We start from the raw sequence: 23405 nt of genomic DNA, 5'->3' as shown, positions 1-23405 counted from the left end.
CTTTATTGATTTGGTGTTTCAACCGAAAGGTCACTGCTTGCAAAAATGATAGGCTACTTCCCCGGAGATCACACGGGAGAAAACATCGCTCTGGGGTTGAGAGAAGCTTAAGGGTGTTTTCATTATAGTCATTTTAAGAACCGATCCCAGTCCTCTTTAAAGTGAACTCTGGGGTCAAAAAAAATCTAAAGACCTCCGTTCTCTTTGTATTCACACAGCCCTTGCCTTTGAATGAGGATTCAACTCTTTTGCCAGTTCACTTCACCTATATTGTGGTCCGAGTCATCTTTGCATTCACATTTCTATTTATTATGTCTCCCCCTCTTCCTCGGATCCAGCAAAATTAAAGCAGTTATACAATTTAAAAACATTACAATACATTCAAAAACTAATTTCATAATACATTAAGTGTGTGACCTCCGGTCCCTACTCTACTACCACATACCTACAACACAAAATCCATGTGTGCATGTGTGTATAGTGTGTATGTTATTGTGTGTATGTATGCATGTGTCTGTGCCTATGTATGCATGTGTCTGTGCCTATGTTTGTGTTGCTTCACGGTCCCCGCTGTTCCATAAGGGATATTTGTATTTTTTCTTTAATCTAATTTTAATGCTTGCATGAGTTGCTTGATGTGGAATAGAGTCATGTAGTCATGGCTCTATGTAGTACTGTGCGCCTCCCATAGTCTGTTCTGGATTTTGGGACTGTGAAGAGACCTCTGGTGGCATGTCTCGTGGGGTCTGCATGGGTGTGATTAAGTCAATATCTCCTCCACTTTGAGCCAGGAGAGATTGACAAGCATATTATTCATTGTAACTCTCCGTGTACATTAAGGGCCAGCCGTGCTGCCCCGTTCTGAGCCAATTGGAATTTTTCTAAGTCTCTTTGTGGCACCTGACCACAACTGAACAGTTGTCCAGGTGCGACAAAACTAGGGCCTGTAGGACCCGCCTCGTTGATAGTGCTGTTAAGGCAGGGCAGCTTTTTATTATGGACAGACTTCTCCCCATCTTAGCTACTGTTGTATCAATATGTTTTGACCATGACAGTTAACAATCCGGGGTTAGTCCAAACAGTTTAGTCACCTCAACTTGCTCAATTTCCACATTATTCATTACAAGATTTAGTTCAAGTTTAGGGTTTAGTGAATGATTTGTACCAAATACAATGCTTTTAGTTTTTGAAATACTTAGGACCAACTTATTCCTTGCCACCCATTCTGAAACGAACTGCAGCTCTTTAAGTGTTGCAGTCATTTCAGTTGCTGTAGTAGGTGACGTGTATAGTGTTGAGTCATCTGCTTTTACTCAAAGCCAGTGGTATGTCGTTAGTAAAGATTTTAAAAAGGGGCCCCAGACAGCTGCCCTGTGGAATTCCTGATTCTACCTGGATTATGTTGGATAGGCTTCTATTAATGAACACCCTCTGTGTTCTGTTAGACAGGTAACTCTTTATACACAAGAATCAGTCATTTGTGTAAGTGCTGTGCATGTTTAATTTCCTTCCCAATAAGCCTGCTGAAAGTCTGTTGTCAATTTGTTCACTGTAAAATAGCATTGTATCTGGTCAAATTCTTTCAATAGTTTGAGCCAGTTACTATTCTTAGGTAGTAGAATGACTTTTGCTTCCTTCCAGGCCTGAGGGCACACACTTTCTAGTAGGCTTAAATTGAAGATATGACAAATAGGAGTGGCAATATCGTTCGCTATTATTCTCAGTAATTTTCTATCCAAGTTGCCAGACCCCGGTGGCTTGTCATTGCTGATAGACAACAATTTTTTTGCCTCTTCCAACACTCACTTCACAGAATTCAAAATAACAATGCTTGTCTTACATAATTTGGTTAGATATACTTGGATGTGTAGTGTCAGAATTTGTTGCTGGCATGTCATGCCTAAGTTTGCTAATCTTACCAATTAAAAAAATAATTCAAGTAGTTGGCAATATCCGTGGGTTTGATGATTAATGAGCCATCTGATTCAATGAATGATGGAGCGGAGTTCGCCTTTTTGCCCAACATTTCATTGAATGTGTTCCAAAGCTTTTTACCATCATTCTTTGTCATTTAGCTTTGTTTCATATTGTAGATTCTTCTTTTTATCCAGTTTAGTCACATGATTTCTCAATTTGCAGTATGTTTGCCAATTGGTTGTGCAGTCAGACTTATTTGCCATTTATTTTGCCTCATCCCTCTCAACCATACATTATTGTCAATTCTTCATCAATCCGCAGGGATTTAACAGTTTTTAAATTCATTTTCTTAATGGGCACATGCTTATTAGTAACTGGGATAAGCAATTTCATAAATGTGTCAAGTGCAGCATCTGGTTGCTTCTCATTACAAACCACGGACCAACACATTCTTTACATCAACAACATAAGAATCACTACAAAACTTATTGTTTGACCTCTTACACACTTTATTAGGCCCATCCTTTGGAACTTTTCCTAGATATGGCTACTATATTGTGATCACTACATCCGATGGATTTGGATACTGCTTTCATGCGAATTTCTGCAGCATTAGTAAAGATGTGATCAATACATGATGATTTCATTCCTGTGCTGTTTGTAACTACCCTGGTAAGTTGACTGATAACCTGAACCAGGTTGCAGGCACTGGTTACAGTTTGAAGCTTTTGCTTGAGTGGGCAGCTTGATGAAAGCCAGTCAATATTTAAAATCACCCAGAAAATATACCTCTGTTGATATCACATACATTATCAAGCATTTCACACGTTATCAAGATACTGACTGTTAGCACTTCATGGTCTATAGCAGCTTCTTACCAGAATGGGCTTTAGGTGAGGCAGATGAACCTGTAGCCATATTACTTAACCAGTATTTAACATGAGATCCTCTCTAAGCTTTACAGGGATGTGGTTCTGAATATAAATGGCCACACCTCCACCTTCGGCATTTGTGACCTGATTCAGTTAACTAGGCATATGTTGCAAGTCACAACTTCACAGGAGAGCCATTTGAACATAAAACATTTTTATCAAAACTTGTTTTTTGGCAGAATTGCCTTCTCGAACATGTGAACTTTCATGTGCCTTAACCTCACTAGGGTATGTGGGACGGTAGCGTCTCACCTCGTCAACAGCCAGTGAAACTGCAGGGCACCAAATTCAAAACAACAGAAATCCCATAATTAAAATTCCTCAAACATACAAGTATTTTACACCATTTTAAAGATACACTTGTTGTAAATCCAGCCAGTGTCCGATTTCAAAAAGGCATTAAGACGAAAGCACACCAAACGATTATGTTAGGTCAGAGCCAAGTCACAGAAAAACACAGCCATTTTTCCAGCCAAAGCGAGGAGTAACAAAAAGCATAAAGAGAGATAAAATTCATCACTAACATTTGATGATCTTCATCAGATGACACTCATAGGACTTCATGTTACACAATACATGTATGTTTTGTACAGTAAAGTTTACATTGGCGCATTATGTTCAGTAGTTCCAAAACATCCGGTGATTTTTCAGAGAGCAACATCAATTTACAGAAATACTCATAATAAACATTGCTAAAAGATACAACTGTTATGTATGGCATTTTAGATCCACTTCTCCTTATTGCAACCGCTGTGTCAGATTTCAAAAAAACTTTACGGAAAAAGCACACCATGCAAAAATCTGAGTACGGCGCTCAGACGACAAATCAAGCCAAACAGATATCCGCCATGTTGGAGTCAACAGAAGCAAGAAAAAGCATTATAAATGTTCACTAACCTTTGATGATCTTCATCAGAATGCATTCTCAGGAATCCCAGTTCCACAATACATGTTTGTTTTGTTCGATGAAGTCCATAATTTATGTACAAATACCTCCTTTTTGTTAGCGCATTTAGCCCAGTAATCAAAATTCATGATGCGCTATCACTAGGTGATCACTAGACTGTAACTATCACAAAAGTTCCGTTACAGTCTGTAGAAACATGTCAAACGATGTATTGAATCAATCTTTAGGATGTTAACATAAATCTTCAATAATGTTCCAACCGGAGAATTCCTTTGTCTTCAGAAATGCAATGGAACGCAAGCTAACTCTCACGTGAACGCGCCTGGTCAGCTCGTGGCTCTCTGGCAGACCTCTGACTCATTCCCCTCTCATTCGCCCCCACTTCACAGTAGAAGCCTCAAACAAGTTTCAAAGACTGTTGACATCTAGTGGAAGCCTGGGGAAGTGCAATATGACCCCATTTCCACTGTATCTTGGATAAGCAAAGAGTTGAAAAACTACAAACCTCAGATTTCCCACTTCCTGGTTGGATTTTGTCTCAGGTTTTTGCCTGCCATATGAGTTCTGTTATACTCACAGACATCATTCAAACAGTTTTAGAAACGTCAGAGTGTTTTCTATCCAAATCTACTGATACTATATATATCCTAGCATCTGGGCCTGAGTAGTAGGCAGTTTACTCTGGGCACGCTTTTCATCCGGACGTGAAAATACTGCCCCCTACCCAAGAGAGGTTAATAACACACTTGTATGCCATTTGTAAATATTAATAAAAAAATTAAATAACAAGCCTTTTTGGTTAAGCCACAGAAGAAGTTGGCAACCTTCCCACTAGCCATGATTTTTTTAAATGTATTGTGTAGTGGAGCTGCATAAAAATGTTGCTCTACATTTTCTGGACGATCAAGTTTTGAAATTAGTGGAATGAGAGTATGATAGCTAAAGAGACGGAGAAAACACACGCAACTGTGGTATGGCATTCCTGACAGGGAGATGCGTCCATCATGCATGATGATGTATACAGGTAAGATAATCTAGCGTTAGCTAGCTACATTTTCAGATATTACACGTTTCTAATTTTGACAGAAAGTGGTTTCATTTCAAGCTAAAGTGTACTGTTAGCTAGCTAGCCTATGTTAGCTGGCTGGCTCCCTAGCTGACGTTATTATTAGTTTCCCAGAGCTGTTTGCTTTTCTATTTAGAGCCTAATGTTAGCTAGCTAACATTGATCCTGGTTGGTTAGTTCCCAGCACTGTGGCATTGTTGGCACTGATCTTTGTTGTTTAACTAGCTAACGTTAGCTGGTTGGCTCGTTAGCTAACGTTACGTGATGTGTGTACAACACCCGTTGAATATGGCTTGTGTCAGCAAACGTCTGCAAAAAGTGTAATGAAATTGTTGCCAGCAGAGCTGGTAAGGCTGTTTTCATGTTATCCAGAACTAAACAAATCATCGGCCAGAGAGTCTAGTGTGGGCTCCGAGAGCGAAAAAAGGTGGCTAAAACTTAAGAGGGTGTGAACGATGCTGAATGGGTGTAGACAAAGCAGAGCTCTTCACTAGATACCAAAACATTCAAAAGGCGATTTTCTAAAAAGTGAGTTGATCAACTTTCGAAGCAGAATTACTTTCCCATTGTTCCTCAAATGCAGTGTATGATAGAGTGGGGAGAACAAGTATTTGATACACTGCCGATTTTGCAGGTTTTCCTACTTACAAAGCATGTAGAGTTCAAACAGGTGCAGTTAATACAGGTAATGAGTGGAGAACAGGAGGGCTTCTTAAAGAAAAACTAACAGGTCTGTGAGAGCCGGAATTCTTACTTGTTGGTAGGTGATCAAATACTTATGTCGTGCAATAAAATGCAAAGTAATTACTTAAAAATCTTACAATGTGATTTTCTGGATTTTTGTTTTAGATTCCGTCTCTCACAGTTGAAGTGTACCTATGATTAAAAATGACAGACCTCTACATGCTTTGTAAGTAGGAAAATCGGCAAAATCGGCAGTGTATCAAATACTTGTTCTCACCACTGTATACCATTTTGTAGCTCTGGTCTCTACTTTTATCCAATGTAAAAAACACCATTTCAAATGTTGCTACATAAGACCGAATCCAGGTGGTGAGTCACATTTCTGTATTTTCTCTAGATCATATAACCATGTATTGCTACCACTGTACCATTAAAGATATTATATAAGTGAGTTTCAGAGATTGTCAGAATATGTATGTCATCTGTTACTAGCAAATTATTGATTTCATCAACCTTGTTTCTTAAGCTTCATATATTAACATGGGCTATTTTTGCACTTTTCTGGGATGCTTGATTGTTTTAATTGCTTTACTGAGAAGCATAGCAGAGGTAGTTATGCTCAGGTTATTTATGTTAGTGCAGGGTGAGCTACACACAGTGGACTTCCTGCTAGTACACACAGCCTAAGTGCTAACAGTACAACTCTGGTTCATAGGCACATGATTACTGCATACAATAGCTGTGGGATCAGCAGAGGCATTCAGGGCAGTAAGAGGGACATACATTAGGTTACTTACATTGCGTCTTCCAATGCCGCTGGGATAATGTACATTTGCTGAAGCATTATGACAACACAGTGAAACAATGGTAGGGATTAAATGAGCTGGGCTTGGGTCTTTGATAAGTCATTGTCTCAACATAGCCTTATAATGCTGTCAATAAATGTTACACCCACAGGGCTGCAATAGTCTCGTAGCCAGTTACGGAGGGCTAAAAGTCTGCTGAACCGTTCAATACCACGATTTAGGGAGGGCAGAGGGCCGAATATTATAGGGTGTTTGTTGGTGTCAAGTAGTGACCCAATCAGTTCTTTAAAATCCATCTTCAGCTGTTCTGAGCATATGTCATTGAATCCCACATGAACTATGATATACTTCATTTCCTGATGCTGGTTTAAAATGTTTGGGAGCAACTTATTGATATCCTGTACTCGTGCTCCTGAATAGCATAACATTTTTGCTGCAGGGACAGAGACATTTCTCACCTTTGAGCTGCCCAATACAACAGCCAGAGAAGGGAATTGAGAAATCCACCCATTCCCACCCCTCACACAATTTTTTGAGCCTTTCACGGGCCCACGAGAAGCAGGATAGGGTACACCCGCTGCTCCCGGCATTAGGTTCAGACCTCAGCAGGCAGTGCCCTGTCAGATCCAGAGACAAGGAAAGGAGCCAAACGACCACGACGGCGCTGCTGGAGTCAGCGTAGTTAGAGTTGGCACCGCCGATGCAGACACAGGCAGAACCAGCGATGAAGGTGCAGGTAGATCAGGCACCAGTGAAGCTATTCCTAATGTCAATCTGCTCAAACCCCTTAGTCACTCCCGTCCGGTTAGCAGTATGCTGCTGCCTGCGGTTTCCACGACTTGTGACATGGGACCAGCGCTGATTAGAACAGTCTTCTTGCTGTTCTCCGTCTACTTCACTACAGGATGGAGGAGGAGAAGCAGATGGAGACCACTTCGTTGGCAGGCAGGTTCCAGGTAGCACAGGCCATTCGGATAGGGACAGATGACAAGGGGGGAAACATCCATTAGGCCCGAGCAGCATCCCTCCATAGGAATTGAGAACGAGAAAGTTCCAATTTGCGTTATCCCCATAAGTTTGCGTAGAATTGAGATTTGTTTGCTAAGCATAGCCACCTCATTCTTGTAGTACTCCGGTAGCAAACAATTACCGCATTGGAACTCCTATTGTCAAGGACAAGACCGTAATAAACACAGCTTCTACAGCGCTGGAAATGTTTGTTAGCTATTCCAGGCGAAGCAGGCTCCATTGCAACCTAGCTAGCTATCTAGCTGGCTAGTTGGTAGCAGGTGTTGACACAGATATCCAAGTTCTTGAGTTCCTAAGTTATCAGTGTCGAGTCGTTGTCTCCCAACAGCAGCTGTGTTCATTGCAACATTCACTCAATGCACTCTACGTTTTTACAAAGTGCAGGTCAAGCCACTCCATCAGAATGTGTTATCGGACAGCTAGATATACCCACTTACATTTTAATAGCTAATAGATTGCATTTGTTAAAATATGAGACATAATAATTGTAATCAGAAGATACTATTAAAATGTAAATATTATTGGTAACAGAATAAATAGCAGAAGAATAACTGTAGATCAAATAATGCTGTAATTGAAAATTGTACACCCAATGTAGACCCCTTTAAGAGCTAGAAGAGATGTTGTACCCTATGTTATTATTCTTACCAAATATGTTGTCTTTCACAATATTCAAATCATTAGCCAAACAGTTAACTAAAAACAAGAGTTCCTATTGTACAAATTCAGGTAGGATCTCCCCCTTTCGTTCCATCTACTTCCGTTTAAAAAACATTTTGCAACAGAATCGGCGTAATGAATACGCCCCTACACATCATCATCTTCTCTATTTTGTGGCATCAATGTGAAGGGTTATTGCAGGGGAAACAGTGCTGCAGTAATCTAATGTGTGGTGTGGGAATAATGACAAGTGAACCTGGGGAGCTTTGTGTTTACATTGCCCTAAAAAAGGAAACCGGAACACGGAATTCAAGCATTCCAAAGGAACTCAGAACCCTAAAAAGAGCCCCCGAAGTGAACCGAACTGAGACCATTTCGAGGGTTCTGAGTTCCTTTGGAATGTGTTCACACTGCAAAGATTGGCTGAAAGTGACCAAGTGTGAAAACATCATTAGCTGCCTAGGGCCTGAATGAGGTGTGCATAACTATCACGGCGCAAACGTGGTAAAGGCCATCGCGTTGAATGCCTGGACCAGATTCAAATGTTTTGGACACAGGCTGCACCTTGTAATCGGTAGGCTACGTGTTACATATTTTTAAGGGACTTTGACTTAATTTCTATTATAATAACGATCGTAGCCTACTTGTACATAATTACACAATCATAAGCTTCCAATTCCAACTGCAGCCTATGGCTGCCTGGAAACTAATTAACTTAGGTTATTTAATAACTCATAATGGTAAAAAAAAGAAATAGTAACTCAATGTTATTAATTAAATAATTAATTAGTGCTGTGCTTATAGCACACTACACTGAGTATACCACTGCTTTTTTGAGTTCTATGCCATAGACCAGACCTTTTTGGAGATAAAAGACTGTAACAAGACCAGGAAATCGGCTCCAAGTGATTTTAATTTTGGAAATCTGTTCCCAAGAATTCACGCATAATAGAGAGACACATGTAAGCAAGATTTTAAATTATGTTTCATTCAAATATTATACAGTATATGTTTGGGCTATTTTTGGTCAATTTTCAATCTACAAATGATTTCTAATTATGTTCCGGCCCCATGACCAGCCGCTCAATAAATAAAATTGGCCCGTGGCTAAATCTATTTGATGATCCCTGCCATAGACTGACCAGGTGAATGCTATGAACCCTTATTGATGTCACTTGTTAAATCCACTTCAAATCAGTGTAGATGAAGGGGAGGCTACATGCTAAATAAGGACTTTTAAGACTTGAGACAACTGAGACATGGATTGTGTACAGTGCATTTGGAAAGTATTCAGACCCTTTCCCCCACATTTTGTTACGTTACAGCTTTATTCTAAAACGGATAAAGTAAAAATCCACAATCTAAACACAATACCCCATAAGGACAAAGCAAAAACGTATTTACATAAGTATGAGACTCGAAATTGAGCTCAGGTGCATCCTGTTTCCATTGATCATCTTTGAGATGATTCTACAACTTGGAGACCAGCTGTGGTAAATTCAATTGATTGGACATGATTTGGAAAGGCACACACCTGTCTATATAAGGTCCCACAGTTGACAATGCATGTAAGAGCAAAAACCAAGCCATGAGGTCGAAGGAATTGTCCATAGAGCTCCAAGACAGGATTGTCTCGAGGCACATGGGTACCAAAACATTTCTGCAGAATTGAAGGTCCCAAGAACACAGTGGCCTTCATCATTCTTAAATGGAATACGTCTTGAACCACCAAGACTCTTCCTAGAGCTGACCACCTGGCCAAACTGAACAATCAGGGGAGTAGGGCCTTGGTCAGGGAGGTGATCAAGAACCCGATGGTCACTCGGACAGAGCTCCAGAGTTCCTTTGTGGAGATGGGAGAACCTTCTAGAAGAACCATCTCTGCAGCACTCCACCAAATCAAGCCTTTACGGTAGAGTGGCCAGATGAAAGCCACTCCTCAGTAAAAGGCACATGACAGCCCACTTGGAGTTTACAATAGGCACCTAAAGGACTTTGACTATGAGAAACAAGATTATCTGGTCTGATGAAATAAAGATTGAACTCTTTGGCCTGAATGCCATGCTTCAAGTCTGGAGGAAACCTGGCACCATCCTTATGGTGAAGCATGGTGGTGGCAGCATCATGCTGTTGGGATGTTTTTCAGCAGCAGGGACTAGGAGACTAGTCAGGATCGAGGGAAAGATGAACGAGGCAAAGTACAGAGAAATCCTTGATAAAAACCTGCTCCAGAGCGCTCAGGACCTCAGGCTGGGGTGAAGGTTCACCTTCAACCAGGACAATGACCTGAAGCACACAGCCAAGACAACACAGGAGTGGCTTCGGGACAAGTCTCTGAATGTCCTTGAGTGGCCCAGGCAGAGCCCGGACTTGAACTCGATCGAACATCTCCGGAGAGACCTGAAAATAGCTGTGCAGCGACGCTCCTCATCCAACCTGACAGAGCTTGAGAGTATCTGCAGAGAAGAATGGGAGGAAATACAGATACAGAAGACTCAAGGCTGTAACCGCTGCTAAAGGCGCTCCAACAAAGTACTGAGTAAAGGGTCTGAATACTTATGTAAATGTGATGTATATATATTTTTTTATACATTTGCAAAAAGGTCTAAAAACCTGTTTTTGCTATGTCATTATAGGGTATTTTGTGTAGATTGATGAGGGAAAAAAACAAATTTAATCCATTTTAGAATAAGCCTGTAACGTAACAAAATGTGGAAAAAGTCAAGGGCTCTGAATACCTTCCGAATACACTGTGTGTGTGCCATTCAGAATGTGAATGGGCAATACAAAATACTTATGCCTTTGAACAGGGTATGGTAGTAGGCGCCAGGTGCCAGGTGCACCGGTTTGTGTCAAGAACTGCAACGCTGCTGGGTTTTTCACACTCAACAGAATACAGTGTGTATCAAGAATTGAGGACATTCAATCAACTTGACAGAACTGGGTGAAGCATTTGAGTCAACATGGGCCAGCATCTCTGTGGGATACTTTCGACACCTTGAAGAGTCCATGCCCCGATGAATTGAGGTTATTCTGAGGGCGGTGGGGGGGGGGCGACTCAATATTAGCAAGATTTTCATAATATTAGGAAGATGGGAAGATGCTCCCGAGTGGTGCAGTGGTCTAAGGCACTGCATCTAAGTGCAAGAGGCATCACTACAGTACCTGAGTCGCATAGGGCGGCGCACTATTGGCCCAGCGCCGTCCGGGTTTGGCCGATGTATGCGTCATTGTAAATAAGAATTTGTTCTTAACTGACTTTTCTAGTTAAATAAAGGTTCAATAAAAAATATATATTGTTTTTATGATGTTTGGTATACTCAGTGTATATTTTGATGATCATGCTAAAAATATATGTTTGTTAATTTGTAGGTGTAATAATCCAACCTATTATCATAAGTATAACAATGTTGGAAAATATATGTTTAATTTGGTTTTGTATTCAGTTAGCACAGTATGTGTTCGTTCAAATGATCTCATTTTAGAAGTGATGTAATCTACCCTGAGAATTGTTTTAACCATGTCTGACTGAATTACCAAGTTTTCACCCAAGTGTTTGAAAATCGCAATTCATAAATCGAGCCATAAAATCGCAATGAGATATTTTGTCCAAATCGTGTAGCCCTAGGTGTTACTAATGAACATATTGAGGCCATTGGCATATCATATCTAAATATTTATATAGGCTTACTAATTATGAAGACGGTACAGAGGAACAGCTCAAATGGTTGAGATATTCCCTATATCATGTTGTCAAATGTCAGGATTATACTCAGACATACTCCATGCAACCAAAATAACGGTTGACTGACAATTTCTACAATGCAAAATTATATTAACTCCTGCTCTCAAAAAGGGCACATGCCATTATTGCTCCGTGGTCATATTTCAACACGAGGTGACAAAAATGTCATTATTATGACTCTCCTCTAGCTCACAGTATTAGCTCAAGCACCCCTTTTTCAACACAGTGCCATAAAATGCAAATTCTCAGCCATTTCCACCAGTCCCCACTCCAGTGAAACCTTTCCCCCGCTCCTTAAAAGAAAAGATCATCTTTCTGTGATTATGACCAAACCCCTGTTGCCTAGCAACACACAATTAAGGAATATGCTTTCAGAGAGGCTTTGCAGGCGTCCATTAACAGATGAAATTACCAAAGCAACAAATGTCAGCCGCATGCACATTAATTTGTTGTACCGAGTGTGTGTTTAACATGAGGAAACCCTTGTGTGCAAAAGCAAACTAGGGTGAGCTAGTATCATGGCTGCAGATTTTTACAACAGAGAAAGATAGCTAAACAGAAAGGGTCCTTTAGACATAAACAGAAGAAGTACCATCTTTTTTCCCCCCTGAGACTAGACAGATTTCATAAATCCATTTGTTCTCAATCTGTAGAGGAGCTGTCAAAGCCAATGGTTATAGCTCTAGTACTGGGGGAATCCAAAGATGTCAGCCTAGGCCATAAATAATGGAGTGAATCTGTGGATTAGCAGTGTTGTAAAAAAAGGATCTAAAGGACTAAACCCCTTTTGCTTCTCATTCCAGTTACTCAGAGAAAAGACACAATTGCTGATCGGTGATCATCCCATTCATTTGTTTTCAGCAGCACAGCTAGGATGTTGTCCAAACCCAATGGATGCTGTCCAATAGCATTATTATTGAACAACTTTGATGATGAATCAGACTTGTTGAAATCATAGCTAGTGCTGGTAATTTCTCACATCTTCCACATTTCTGTAGCACCAACGTTAGAGAGCTACAGTAAACAATATAGTTAATTTCAACATTCCCTACAATGGTCACTGCTGCACCTGAACAGAGACAATAACAGTGTATGCACCACTACACATAACGTACTGCTCCAGGCTACTTCAATGCACTAAAAGCAGAACGATGCTGTGATGATGCTGCAACCAATATTTCATAACCCTTCCCACCAGGCCATCAGCCCTGAAGATTATGCTCGGAGTGGACAAGCATGTGGACAATTATGCCTTTGCTCTGTGTGGACAAGCTTCAAATGCCTACAGATGAGGTGAAGGGCAAGGAATATAGCTCCAAAGCAAAAACAGCTCTCTTTTTCTCCCCTCCCCCCCCACACACACACACACACACACAAACACACACACTGCAATGCACACAGGCACACATGCACGCATTAACTCAAGGCTCCAATTCTCCCACATTTAACCGTGACCATGGAATACTGCCGACCCAGATTGGTTGGACAAATACAACTACTGACAGGCTGTTTCTGCTTTAAAAGCAGTGTTACCTCAGATAGATGACAGCTCACATCGTACGACATCACACTGTCCTCGCCCCACTCCCACCCTCCATCTTGGTCATTACAACCATTATGTGTGGCAAAAAACAAACAATACAGAGAACAGGATGCATCTCAAAGAGCGCAAAGATGACTGACAGTACACATGAGTGTCTAAAACACAATTCAGAAAGAGGTAGGTAGGGCTACTCTCAGAGCTTTTTCAACAGGGACTCATTTTAGGATCACAACAGCTGACTATAAATAATTAGGGCATGGGGAGGATTAAAGGCTGACATTGTTAAAAAGTTATGCTTTTAGGCCATTAAGCCATTCATAAAAAAAAAACATTATCTCAAATATGGATATACTGTATCTAAAGCCATTCACGGAAGATATGGTAGCCAAACTCTTAAGGATCGGAACCTTTTTTTCAATTTTCGCCTAAAATGACATACCCAAATCTAACTGCTCAGGACCTGAAGCAAGGATATGCATATTCTTGATACCATTTGAAAGGAAACACTTTGAAGTTTGTGGAAATGTGAAATGAATGTAGGAGAATATAACACATTATATCTGGTAAAAGACAATACAATTATTATTTTTTTTAATTTTGTATGATCATCTTTAAATGCAAGAGAAAGGTCGTAATGTACTATGCCAGGTCAGGCGCAATTTAAATGTTGGCCATTAGATGGCAGAAGTGTACGGGTAAAGCTTTAGACGGACTCAATGAACCATTGCATTTCAGTTCAAAATGTTGCATCAAGACTACCCAAATGTGCCTAATTGGTTTATTAATATATTTTCAAGTTCCTAACTGTGCACTCTCCTCAAACAATTGCATGGTATTCTTTCACTGCAATAGCTACTGTAAATTGGACACTGCAGTTAGATTAACAAGAATTTAAGCGTTCTGCCCATATCAGATATGTCTATGTCCTGGGAAATGTTCTTGTTACTTACAACCTCATGCTAATCACATTAGCCTACGTTAGCTCAACCATCCCGTGGAGGGGACACCGATCCCGTATTAAGTTGAGATGTTTATCCATTGTCAATCCAATACAAAGGCACATACACAGGTTAACAATAAGCAGAGCTCCACACAGCCAAAGAGTAGATTGAAATGATGTGAAAGCAGCAAAGAGATAAATTCATATCAATCTACCATAAAAGTATCTCAAACACTTCAACATTGAGTGGGAACCAGTTAAATGGCCCTTTTCGGGCACTTGGTTTAAGAGCACTGCATTACAGTATCCTGTATTCAATTCATGCCAAATAGCTGTCATAAAGAGAGCAGTTTCATAGCCTTAAAAATTCAACTGTTATTTGAGAAAGGGGCTATCCTGATAAGGGTATAAAATAATTATTAATTTGATTGCAAAAACACAATACCTAATTGTTGTCTTAGAGTACAGAGCGAAAGGTTATCTAACCAGAGCATTCATTTCAAATAGAAAAAATCTATAACTACAATTTTTTTATATAACCCAAGAGAAACCATACTCTTTTAGTAACCATACTCCTTCAGTAGCCAACAAATACACTACAGCCAAGAGACATTATATACAGGAGGACTAGGGGAGAGGAGGAAGAGGAGGGAATGGTTGAGGGGATAAAAGTATGCTTTACTTGTATCTGGTGATGCCATGGTGGAGACGATGACAGGTGGGCCGGTACGGCGGCTAAGCTTCTGGTTGGTGGCCATATCACTCTGGTTCTGCATGGTGGTACCCACGGGCATCATGGCTCCATCGGACGGGGTGCCCCCAGCCTTGCGTATCATCTGAGGGTTGGGGTGGGCGCTGTGCATGGGCAACATGGGTTGCAGGCTGCGGTCCCGTTTCATCAGCTCCATGGGCACTGTGTAGTTGGTGGAGTATGCCCTTGGGGCCTGCTGAGGTGACGGCTGGGCAGGCATGGACACTGGCATTTGCTGTTGTTGCATGGCTTGCATCTGCTGGGGCATGGCAGCCATCATCTGCATGCCCGGCGTCATGGGGACACCCGGGTGTTGGGAGAATGCAGACATGGGCCGGGACTGGACAGGGACCATGGCACCATTGTAGGTCCCTGGGGTATGAGGTCCTGGGTAGCCCTGTGTGGTTTCCAGAAGGTGCTGAGGGGGAGCGCTATTGGGCCTCCTGGCCAGGGCCTCAGCCATGGTGGGGGAGATGGTCTGCATGGTACCAGGGGTCTGTGGTGGCATCAGCCGGGGGTCCATGCCCATGGCCTGCTGGTGCTGCTGCTGGAGGTACATGTCAGAGCGGTGGCTGAAGCTGTTGGAGCGGCCCCGCATGTGGGCCTGTTGCTGGGGCGTGGGAGGGGGCTCTAAGGGCCTCTTGACGCTGATGGCCACCCGCGACAGCACCCGCGCCTGCCCTAGGTTGGGAGCAACTGAGCGTATGTCATTCTCCTCCATGACTGCCAGCATGCCGGTTGTGTCAAAGCCCTGCTGGATGAGTGAGGAGATGGTACTCTCTGAGAGACCCTCGTTTCGAAGAAGAGCCAGGAACTCTGGGTCGGTGTTCCTCTTGTGATCCACTGGGGCTGCAGGCATCTGGTGGGCTGTGGGAGGTGGAGGGGGGAGGGCTACAGGGGCAGGTGGGATAGGAAGAGGGGCAGGAACAGGTGCAGGAACAGGGGAGGCGAGAGGAGGGTTGGGGTTGTAGACCTGCATGTTGGGCTGCGGAGCTTGTTGTTGTTGAACGCTGTAGGGCAATGTGCACTCCTGCCTTATCATCATACCTCGCTGCTGCATGCTCCCATCCAGCCCCTGAGTGTTAGGGTCCACCACCAGGCAGGTGGCTGCAGGCTGCTGCCGAGGGTCCACGGGATGGCCATTGATGTCGGTATAGACTGTCTGGCCGGCTAGAGGGGTTGGCTCAGATGCGTAACGAGGTGAAGAGGGTTGTTCCATTCCATAGTGAGCAGGAGAGCGTTGGCCATCTGGCATCATATTGGCAGCGGCGGCTGCAGGCTGATTGTAAACCTGGTTAATGCCATGGGCAGTTGGCGGAAGAGGGGGAGGAGGAAGAGCAGAAGACGAAGGACCCTGAGGTAAGGGCCTCCCTCCCTGTCCTTGGTCCCATGGGGGCCGTCCCACTGGGTTCATCCCGTAGTGGGACGGGGGTCTGCTGAGTGGGTGAGGCTGCTGCTGAGGCTGCTGATCCACCCGGTAGAAGCCCCGGGGGTCCTCTGGTGGTTGGGGAGCCATAGCAGGGTCATGGGGATAATAGTCCTGGGAGGCAATGAATCCTCGGTGACTGTTAGCCATGGGTGGACGGTCGTAGTTGTTTAGCTCAGGGACTGAGCCCTTTCTCATTCCCCGGGGATCAGTAGCGTAGCCCTGCTGGCTGTACAGAGAGTCCTGGTAGGAGTAGGTGTCTCGTTTCAGATCCAGCTCCGGAGGACGCATCCCAGGGGGAGTCTCGTAGTAACCTCCTCCCTCTGCCCCGTAAGACAGCGAGTTTCGTCGACTCGCTATCCTGCCTTGTTGGTCATACGCGCTTTCTCCCCCGGCCCACTGACCCTCATTCCCCCCCAGGGTGTCCCAACTATGGGAGCGACCGATACTCAACTGCTTGCTGGAGACGAGCATTGGAGAGAAAAAAAAATGGACAGCTTTACAGAGGACAAAAAACAAGCAGGGAGTAGTTGGTGTTTTCTTTCAAGTCTTCAGTTACAATTTACATCAAAAGAGTGGAAAGGAGGGAGGGAGGACGGAGGAGGAGCAAAAAAGAGATGAAGCAGTGGGGTATATTGTTTCACCTGATATCCAGTTGTAATTTTTTGGGGGCTCTTCTGAGGTCCTTTCTATTCAGTGGCTCCCCCTTGACAGGCAATCCTTGAATAATTAATCTATGGAAATATTGTTGCTAGAAGGTAGAGGACACCACACTGTGCAAATGCTGCAAAGGCAGCCCCAACTACTCCATTGAACCACAATGACAGGGTCCGTGCTTGTGCTGGCCACCAACCATGTAGGCTACCCGATGCGGTGAGAGGAAAAAACCACGAAAGGAGGGAATATTGGAGGGGGTGGGATGGGATTGTAGGCAGGGGCTTGTACTAATCCGTTAGGGTTTATCCTACCCCTACTCTGGGATATTTTACTCACTCTGGCGATTGCTATGAGGGATTACAGTCTAAATAAAGACTGCTTAATTCTGCTGCCCGTCGTGACGTTACGTGAACCACCTAAAAAAGTATCTCTGAGGATTCTGCTCATTTACGTAAGGGCAAACCTCCATCCAAATCCGTGACACTTACCTGGGACTGATCACTTGATTTTGTTGTCAATGACTTGCTGGGTCTCGTTCAATGAGCAGGAGAGATTTACACTACCCCGCTAGTAGCCCTCAGGGAGGGGAAGGCAGGCAGGCGGGTGATTGAAATGAATACAGATCTCCCTGCTAAGTCTCATGTGCTGTCAGGAAACATCAAATCCACTCTGATTGGACACTAATCCGTTGCCTGGGCCGACGCTGACAGAGTGACCACGCTACTCCTGTGAAACTCCTGTCACACTCTCGCCCCTCACTGAGAGGACCTAGTAAATGTCACAAGACGACTGGCACTCAGACACAGAACCCACAGGGGGCAATGGGAACCTGACTGCTAAAAACATTTGAAAACATTATTAAAGCATACTGCCTGCCACCCTTTACAAATAATAAGCATGAAAGAAAATGACAAAAGCAAGGCTTGTCCTCAAAGCAACTATTTGCATGTACAATTATTGGATTAAAGCCATTTGCTCCAACCACAATCTGTCAACCTGCTGTTACCACAGCACCCCACCCAAAGCATTGCTGATCCCCTTTACCAAGCAAAGCTCTGTATTTGGATTTTGCCCCTTGTCAGAGAGACCTGGGGGGAGAATGCACTTTTTGTCACTACACACACACTTCCCTAAGCAATCCTTGAAACCCTCTATGAATCTTCCCTATCCTCCCAGTCCCCCTGTGGTATATAATTCTTTGGCCTACCTACCTGCCTGGCCAGCTGACACTTGATCCCTGTTGGAGAGGTTCCCTGTTAACTAATGCATGAGAACAGATGTTAAGGCGGAGAAGACGCTTCAATTTTCATTAACCCTGTCCTGCTATCAGTGCTGGGGCATCATGTTTTCTGTTGCTATGACAGCTAGGGACCCTCTCAAATATCCCACCTCGTTGACAAATTATACTTGAGTTTACCCTGCATTCGGTTTTTAGACCATCGTGAAGACCTGCTGGATTGCAGTGGTGGATCGTGCTATCGTTCTTTAATCAGTGTTGCGTAATTAGGAAGAGAAGCGATAACACTGGACAGGATGTCAGAGGAAATGCTAAAGCGCCCAATGCTGTTGCATTATGGGTTGAGAGGAAAAGGGGGATTATCATTGATAGTGGAATTGACTTCAGACCAACTGACTTTTTCCCTGTGTTTTTATAGTTACAGGAAACCATCGTTGACAGAAGGAAATAAGGCGAGTGAGATGGAGAGAGAGGGAAATGGATGGATGAGAGAGCAAGAGACAGGAGGCAGCTGGGGGCACTGATATTAAAATGAGAGCGAGAGTTTCTCAATTCAGTTTCATGCTTGAATGAATAGCAGGGTGAAAAGTAAACTAATTAAGTCTTTGGGGACTTTGGAGAAACCGAAAGGCATACACATATGTAGAAGCATGCACACACAGTTATCTATGAAACAGCAACCCTACGTAGCACATGCCTTGTGGGAATAGGATTCAATTCACTTAGCAAAAAAACGAAACAATAATATTGGTCACTGGAAGCTCTTGTCCTGCCGCCAACACACACCCACGTAGATTGTGTACAACAACCCGTGTTTCAACTCCATCAGGGTAAACCTAAACAGTGCTATTCCCCTCTTTTATTGATTTCCTTCTGTGATCTGGTTCCCAAGAGTGTACTAGACTACACATCTTTATCAAACAGTCAGGGTGGAACAGTTCTAGATAGAGTATGTGTGTTCTGGGTTTGTAGATCTAATCATACAGTAACACGAAGCAAAGACCCTGTCTACAAACCAAGGATGAAGGATCCCTACCCCTGAGTATACACAGGACATTAATGGGATAGTTCACTCACTCATCTTTGCACGCTCCTTGGAGCACAGTGCCTTGACAAATGGATCCCCACGCTGCGGCCAGGTCCCAGCCTGGTGTGTTGTTGAGTCCCAAGGTGTGTACAGTCATGGCCAAAAGTTTTGAGAATGACACAAATATTAATTTTCACAAAATCTGCTGCTTCAGTTTGTATGATGGCAATTTGCATATACTCCAGAATGTTATGAAGAGTGATCAGATTAATTGTAATTAATTGCAAAGTCCCTCTTTACCATGCAAATGAACTGAATCCCCTAAAAACATTTCCACTGCATTTCAGCCCTGCCACAAAAGGACCAGCTGACATCATGTCAGTGATTATCTCGCGTGTTGACGAAAACATGGATTGCCGTCATACCTTGTCCATAGACTGCTTACAGTTTGTAATTTTGGTGAACTCTCCCTTTTGAAACACTGTGACATTCAAATGCAAATACTTGTGGAGGCACATACACTATTATTTGAGAGAAGACACAAAAGTGAGCCACTTGTACAAACCCAGTATTATACATTACAAGTGGAAGGTGAAACAAAATAAATCAATACAACGCAGAAATACCTCAGTCGCCACACAATATTTCTCGGTACACCTTGGCATTGTAACTACTTGCCATACGAACAGTATAGGTCTTCCTATTCATAAGGGGTTTGGTGTCCTTGGTTGTTGCATGCTTGACATCTGTGAAAGAGGCTACCCACACAGATGCCTATGTTTAATAAGCCCCCTACATCTCACTGTCAGTCAAATCCTAGCTCTCTGCCTCGATATTAATAATGCATCTCAGTCAGACAGAGGCAGGGATGGAGGTTGTGTACTGTATCTGTATGTCGTGTGTGTGTGTGTGTGTGTGTGTGTGTGTGTGTGTGTGTGTGTGTGTGTGTGTGTGTGTGTGTGTGTGTGTGTGTGTGTGAGAAAGCTCACATGCTATGAGCTCATTTGTACTCAGTACATGTGTGACCCTAGATCTGCTCTGAGCCTTTGACCCTGTTCAAGGCAACTCCTTTCCTTGTCTTCTGACATGCTACAGCGACTTCGCTAATGTCCAATTACATTTAGAAACGCCACTGCAGTAGGCAGCCTTGTTCTGACATGAATACATGAAACAAGGACGAGACATGAATACTGACTTGACATAAAAAAACACTGCTTTACATGCTGACCTCACTGCTCGCGTCTCCCATCTCCTCATTGGTTTTTAGAAGCATATAGCCACGTGGGTGATTGAAAGCAGAACTGAGGTCCACACTCCAGTCCAGTTGGTGCTGGTAATGCACCTTAAAGTTGGTTGCCAACCGCCATATAAAGTCCACAGAAGAAGAAGACGATGACTGAAGGAGAGATTACTAGAAACTAACTAAGTATCCCCTTATATCTGTGGATTAATTGTCGAGAACACACAATTTTGTGTAACTCAAAATGGGTAAAAATGTTACAAATATCCAGGACAAAAAGGACCTTGTGCATTTCAGGTAAAATAACAACCTAATGTTTATATCCCTGGACAAATTAGCTAGTAACAGCACGCTAGCTAGCTAAATGTCCATGAATGTGTCATGTGTTTCGACCTGTCCCCAAATTAATATAGTTAGTTCAGAGTTCATTTTGATATTTCATGGTGTTCTGGTGTGGATGGACAAAATCAACAGACGTACGTGCGTGCCCAGTGTAGTCAGCATGTTCACTCATTGCATGATTAAAATGTTAAACACACATTGACATATGGATGAGCTGGGTCAGTAGGCAAACTGTAAGGGAGGGATTCAATTACACAGGACAGATTGACCTCAACGCATTGAATGTAGCTATGCGACTCCGATAGCAATACTATGACTGCCTTGTGACTGATCAGATTGTAACAGGGCATGTGGATACTCATGCTAAATGCGGTTGGTCTTTCCTACAGTCATTTCATATTACTTACTATGGTATTAATGTTTCACCAACATCTCTCCAAGATTCATGCACTGCTCAGAGGAGGGCAGTTTACGATGCAGAACAAAAACAGAAACTCAAGCCGATGGTAATGATTTCCTCGGAGTCAACCCTGTTACAACTGTCAGATCCTGCATCCCACACTGCTCATCTATCCGCGGTCAATCTCCCATTAGCCCCTCCTCCTTCCAGCCCAGACACAGCTCTGTTAAAACAGCCTACTGGTTTCTCTTTGCAGTAGATTTGTCTTTCCGAGAACTAATTTCCACGTCTTGAAGGCAACCACACATACAAACTAGCTCCCACAAATACTGTATAATGGACACACACACAAATACTGTATAATGGACACACACACACACACACACACACACACACACACACACACACACACACACACACACACACACGCACACACACGCACACACACGCACACACACTCCTCCTACCCTGGGATTTGTGAGATTATGGACCCCAGATGAGTTATTCTCCTTCTCCCCCAACATACAGTCCTCTATGACCATCTCCATAAGCCCACAAAGGGGCTGTGGGGCTTGGCTGGAAGCCTGGAACACAACCGGGGGGGGGGGGGGGGGGGTTGATAGCCTGACTGGATGCCAGGAGCAGGGGGTTGGAAGTATCAGGGGCTTAGGCTGTGCTCACAGTCTGGGTAAAAGGCTCCCCTACTGGGGAAGAATACGTCAAGATACCTCTCCTGTTCTCTATCTCTCTAAAAATGTTATCATGGCCGATGGCACAAATACCCCTCACCTCTCCACTGCAATAGCCAACTAATGGTTTACCATCTGGTGTAAATGTGATGCCATGCATTACCCAGGCAGTTTCTGCAAATTGGAAGTAAATGTTAAGTGACCCACTAACATTGTTAGAGGTTTTGAAACATTTTACAACAAACATTTGTGGTGATTATTTTCAGGTACATGTATGTGAAAAGAACCACATTCCCCATCCAGTTTGTACCATCACCTTCACCCTACATCACTTAGGTCTGACTAAATATTGTGGCACTGTGTTCTGGAGTGCTACCCAGCAGCCGTAGAAGTAGCAAAGCCAGAGCATGCTGGGTACACAGATGGGGAAGACAGACGAGACTAGGGGGCGGGGGAAGGGGCGATCCAGTGTTGGGGAGGTGGGGTGGAGGGCGATGTCGGGCAACAAGCCGCTGCAGCTGGGCCAAGAATAAGATGATGCAGTCCTACGCAGATGACAACTGATGTCTGACAGCAGATGTTTCTAACCATCTCCTCATTAAACCCGTTACACTCATACCCGTATACAGGTTCAAAATGGCAGATTTGGACATTGATAAGTGCCTAAATTGGAACGCAGTGGCTGTACAGTAACATGCTATACATGACATCAGAGCTAAGGGTCTCCGCTACACAGCTCTGTATGGGTTTTGAGTGACAGTCGTTCTTGTTGCGCTCGGTGCTCATATTCAGAAGTTGCCCCCATCCCTCCCACCAATTAGGCAACTTTAGCTAATTGTTTGTTGTCTGAGAGTGAAATACTGTCAATAACGAGGAATGTATTTTGAAAGATGAGATAAACCAAGACACCCGTGAGTCCAAATGTGCACTTCACATTTCCATATCTTAAAACTTGTAATATAGTGTTAACGTTTATGATCATTATGTTTGATGTACAGCTACAAGATGATATGGGGTTATACCCTGGGTTGTCCTGAACAGAATGAGCCTGTTTGTTGTATTGTGTAGAAAATTGGCTACGGACCATGCATCTGAATGCACTCATGACTTAATTCTATGCGCACCAAAATTTGTATCTGCTTCTCTGAATTGCCTTGTGAAAGCCTAACACTGTAAGAACGTATTTGATAATTTATACTGAACAAAAATATAAACACAACATGCAACATTTCACAGATTGTACTGAGTTTCAGGTAATATAAGGAAATCAGTCAATCTTAATTAATTAATTAGGCCCTAATCTATGGATTTCACATGACTGGGCAGGGGCGCAGTAGGGCATAGGCTCACCCGCTGGGGAGCCAGGCCCAGCAAAATTATTTTCCCCCCACAAAAAGGGCTTTATTA

General features: G+C 43.2%; 2 protein-coding genes across 10 annotated transcripts in view; both read right to left on the bottom strand.

Moving 5' to 3' along the window:
* The window catches only part of LOC129857635 (C-terminal-binding protein 2-like), a 134499-nt gene that overhangs the window by 33700 nt on the left and 77394 nt on the right, over window positions 1-23405 (bottom strand). The gene's annotated exons all lie outside the window — the stretch shown is intronic.
* Window positions 6901-21894, bottom strand: LOC129857627 (trithorax group protein osa-like). Its single transcript, XM_055926075.1, has one exon. The coding sequence runs from the start codon at window positions 16878-16880 to the stop codon at window positions 14826-14828; it is 2055 nt and encodes a 684-aa protein (XP_055782050.1). The 5' UTR covers window positions 16881-21894; the 3' UTR covers window positions 6901-14825.

Source organism: Salvelinus fontinalis, chromosome 1 (assembly GCF_029448725.1).
Source record: "Salvelinus fontinalis isolate EN_2023a chromosome 1, ASM2944872v1, whole genome shotgun sequence".
Classification (NCBI taxonomy): Eukaryota; Metazoa; Chordata; class Actinopteri; order Salmoniformes; family Salmonidae; genus Salvelinus; species Salvelinus fontinalis.
The sequence above is the reverse complement of the archived record's forward strand: the minus strand, read 5'-3'. Positions and strand labels throughout refer to the sequence as shown.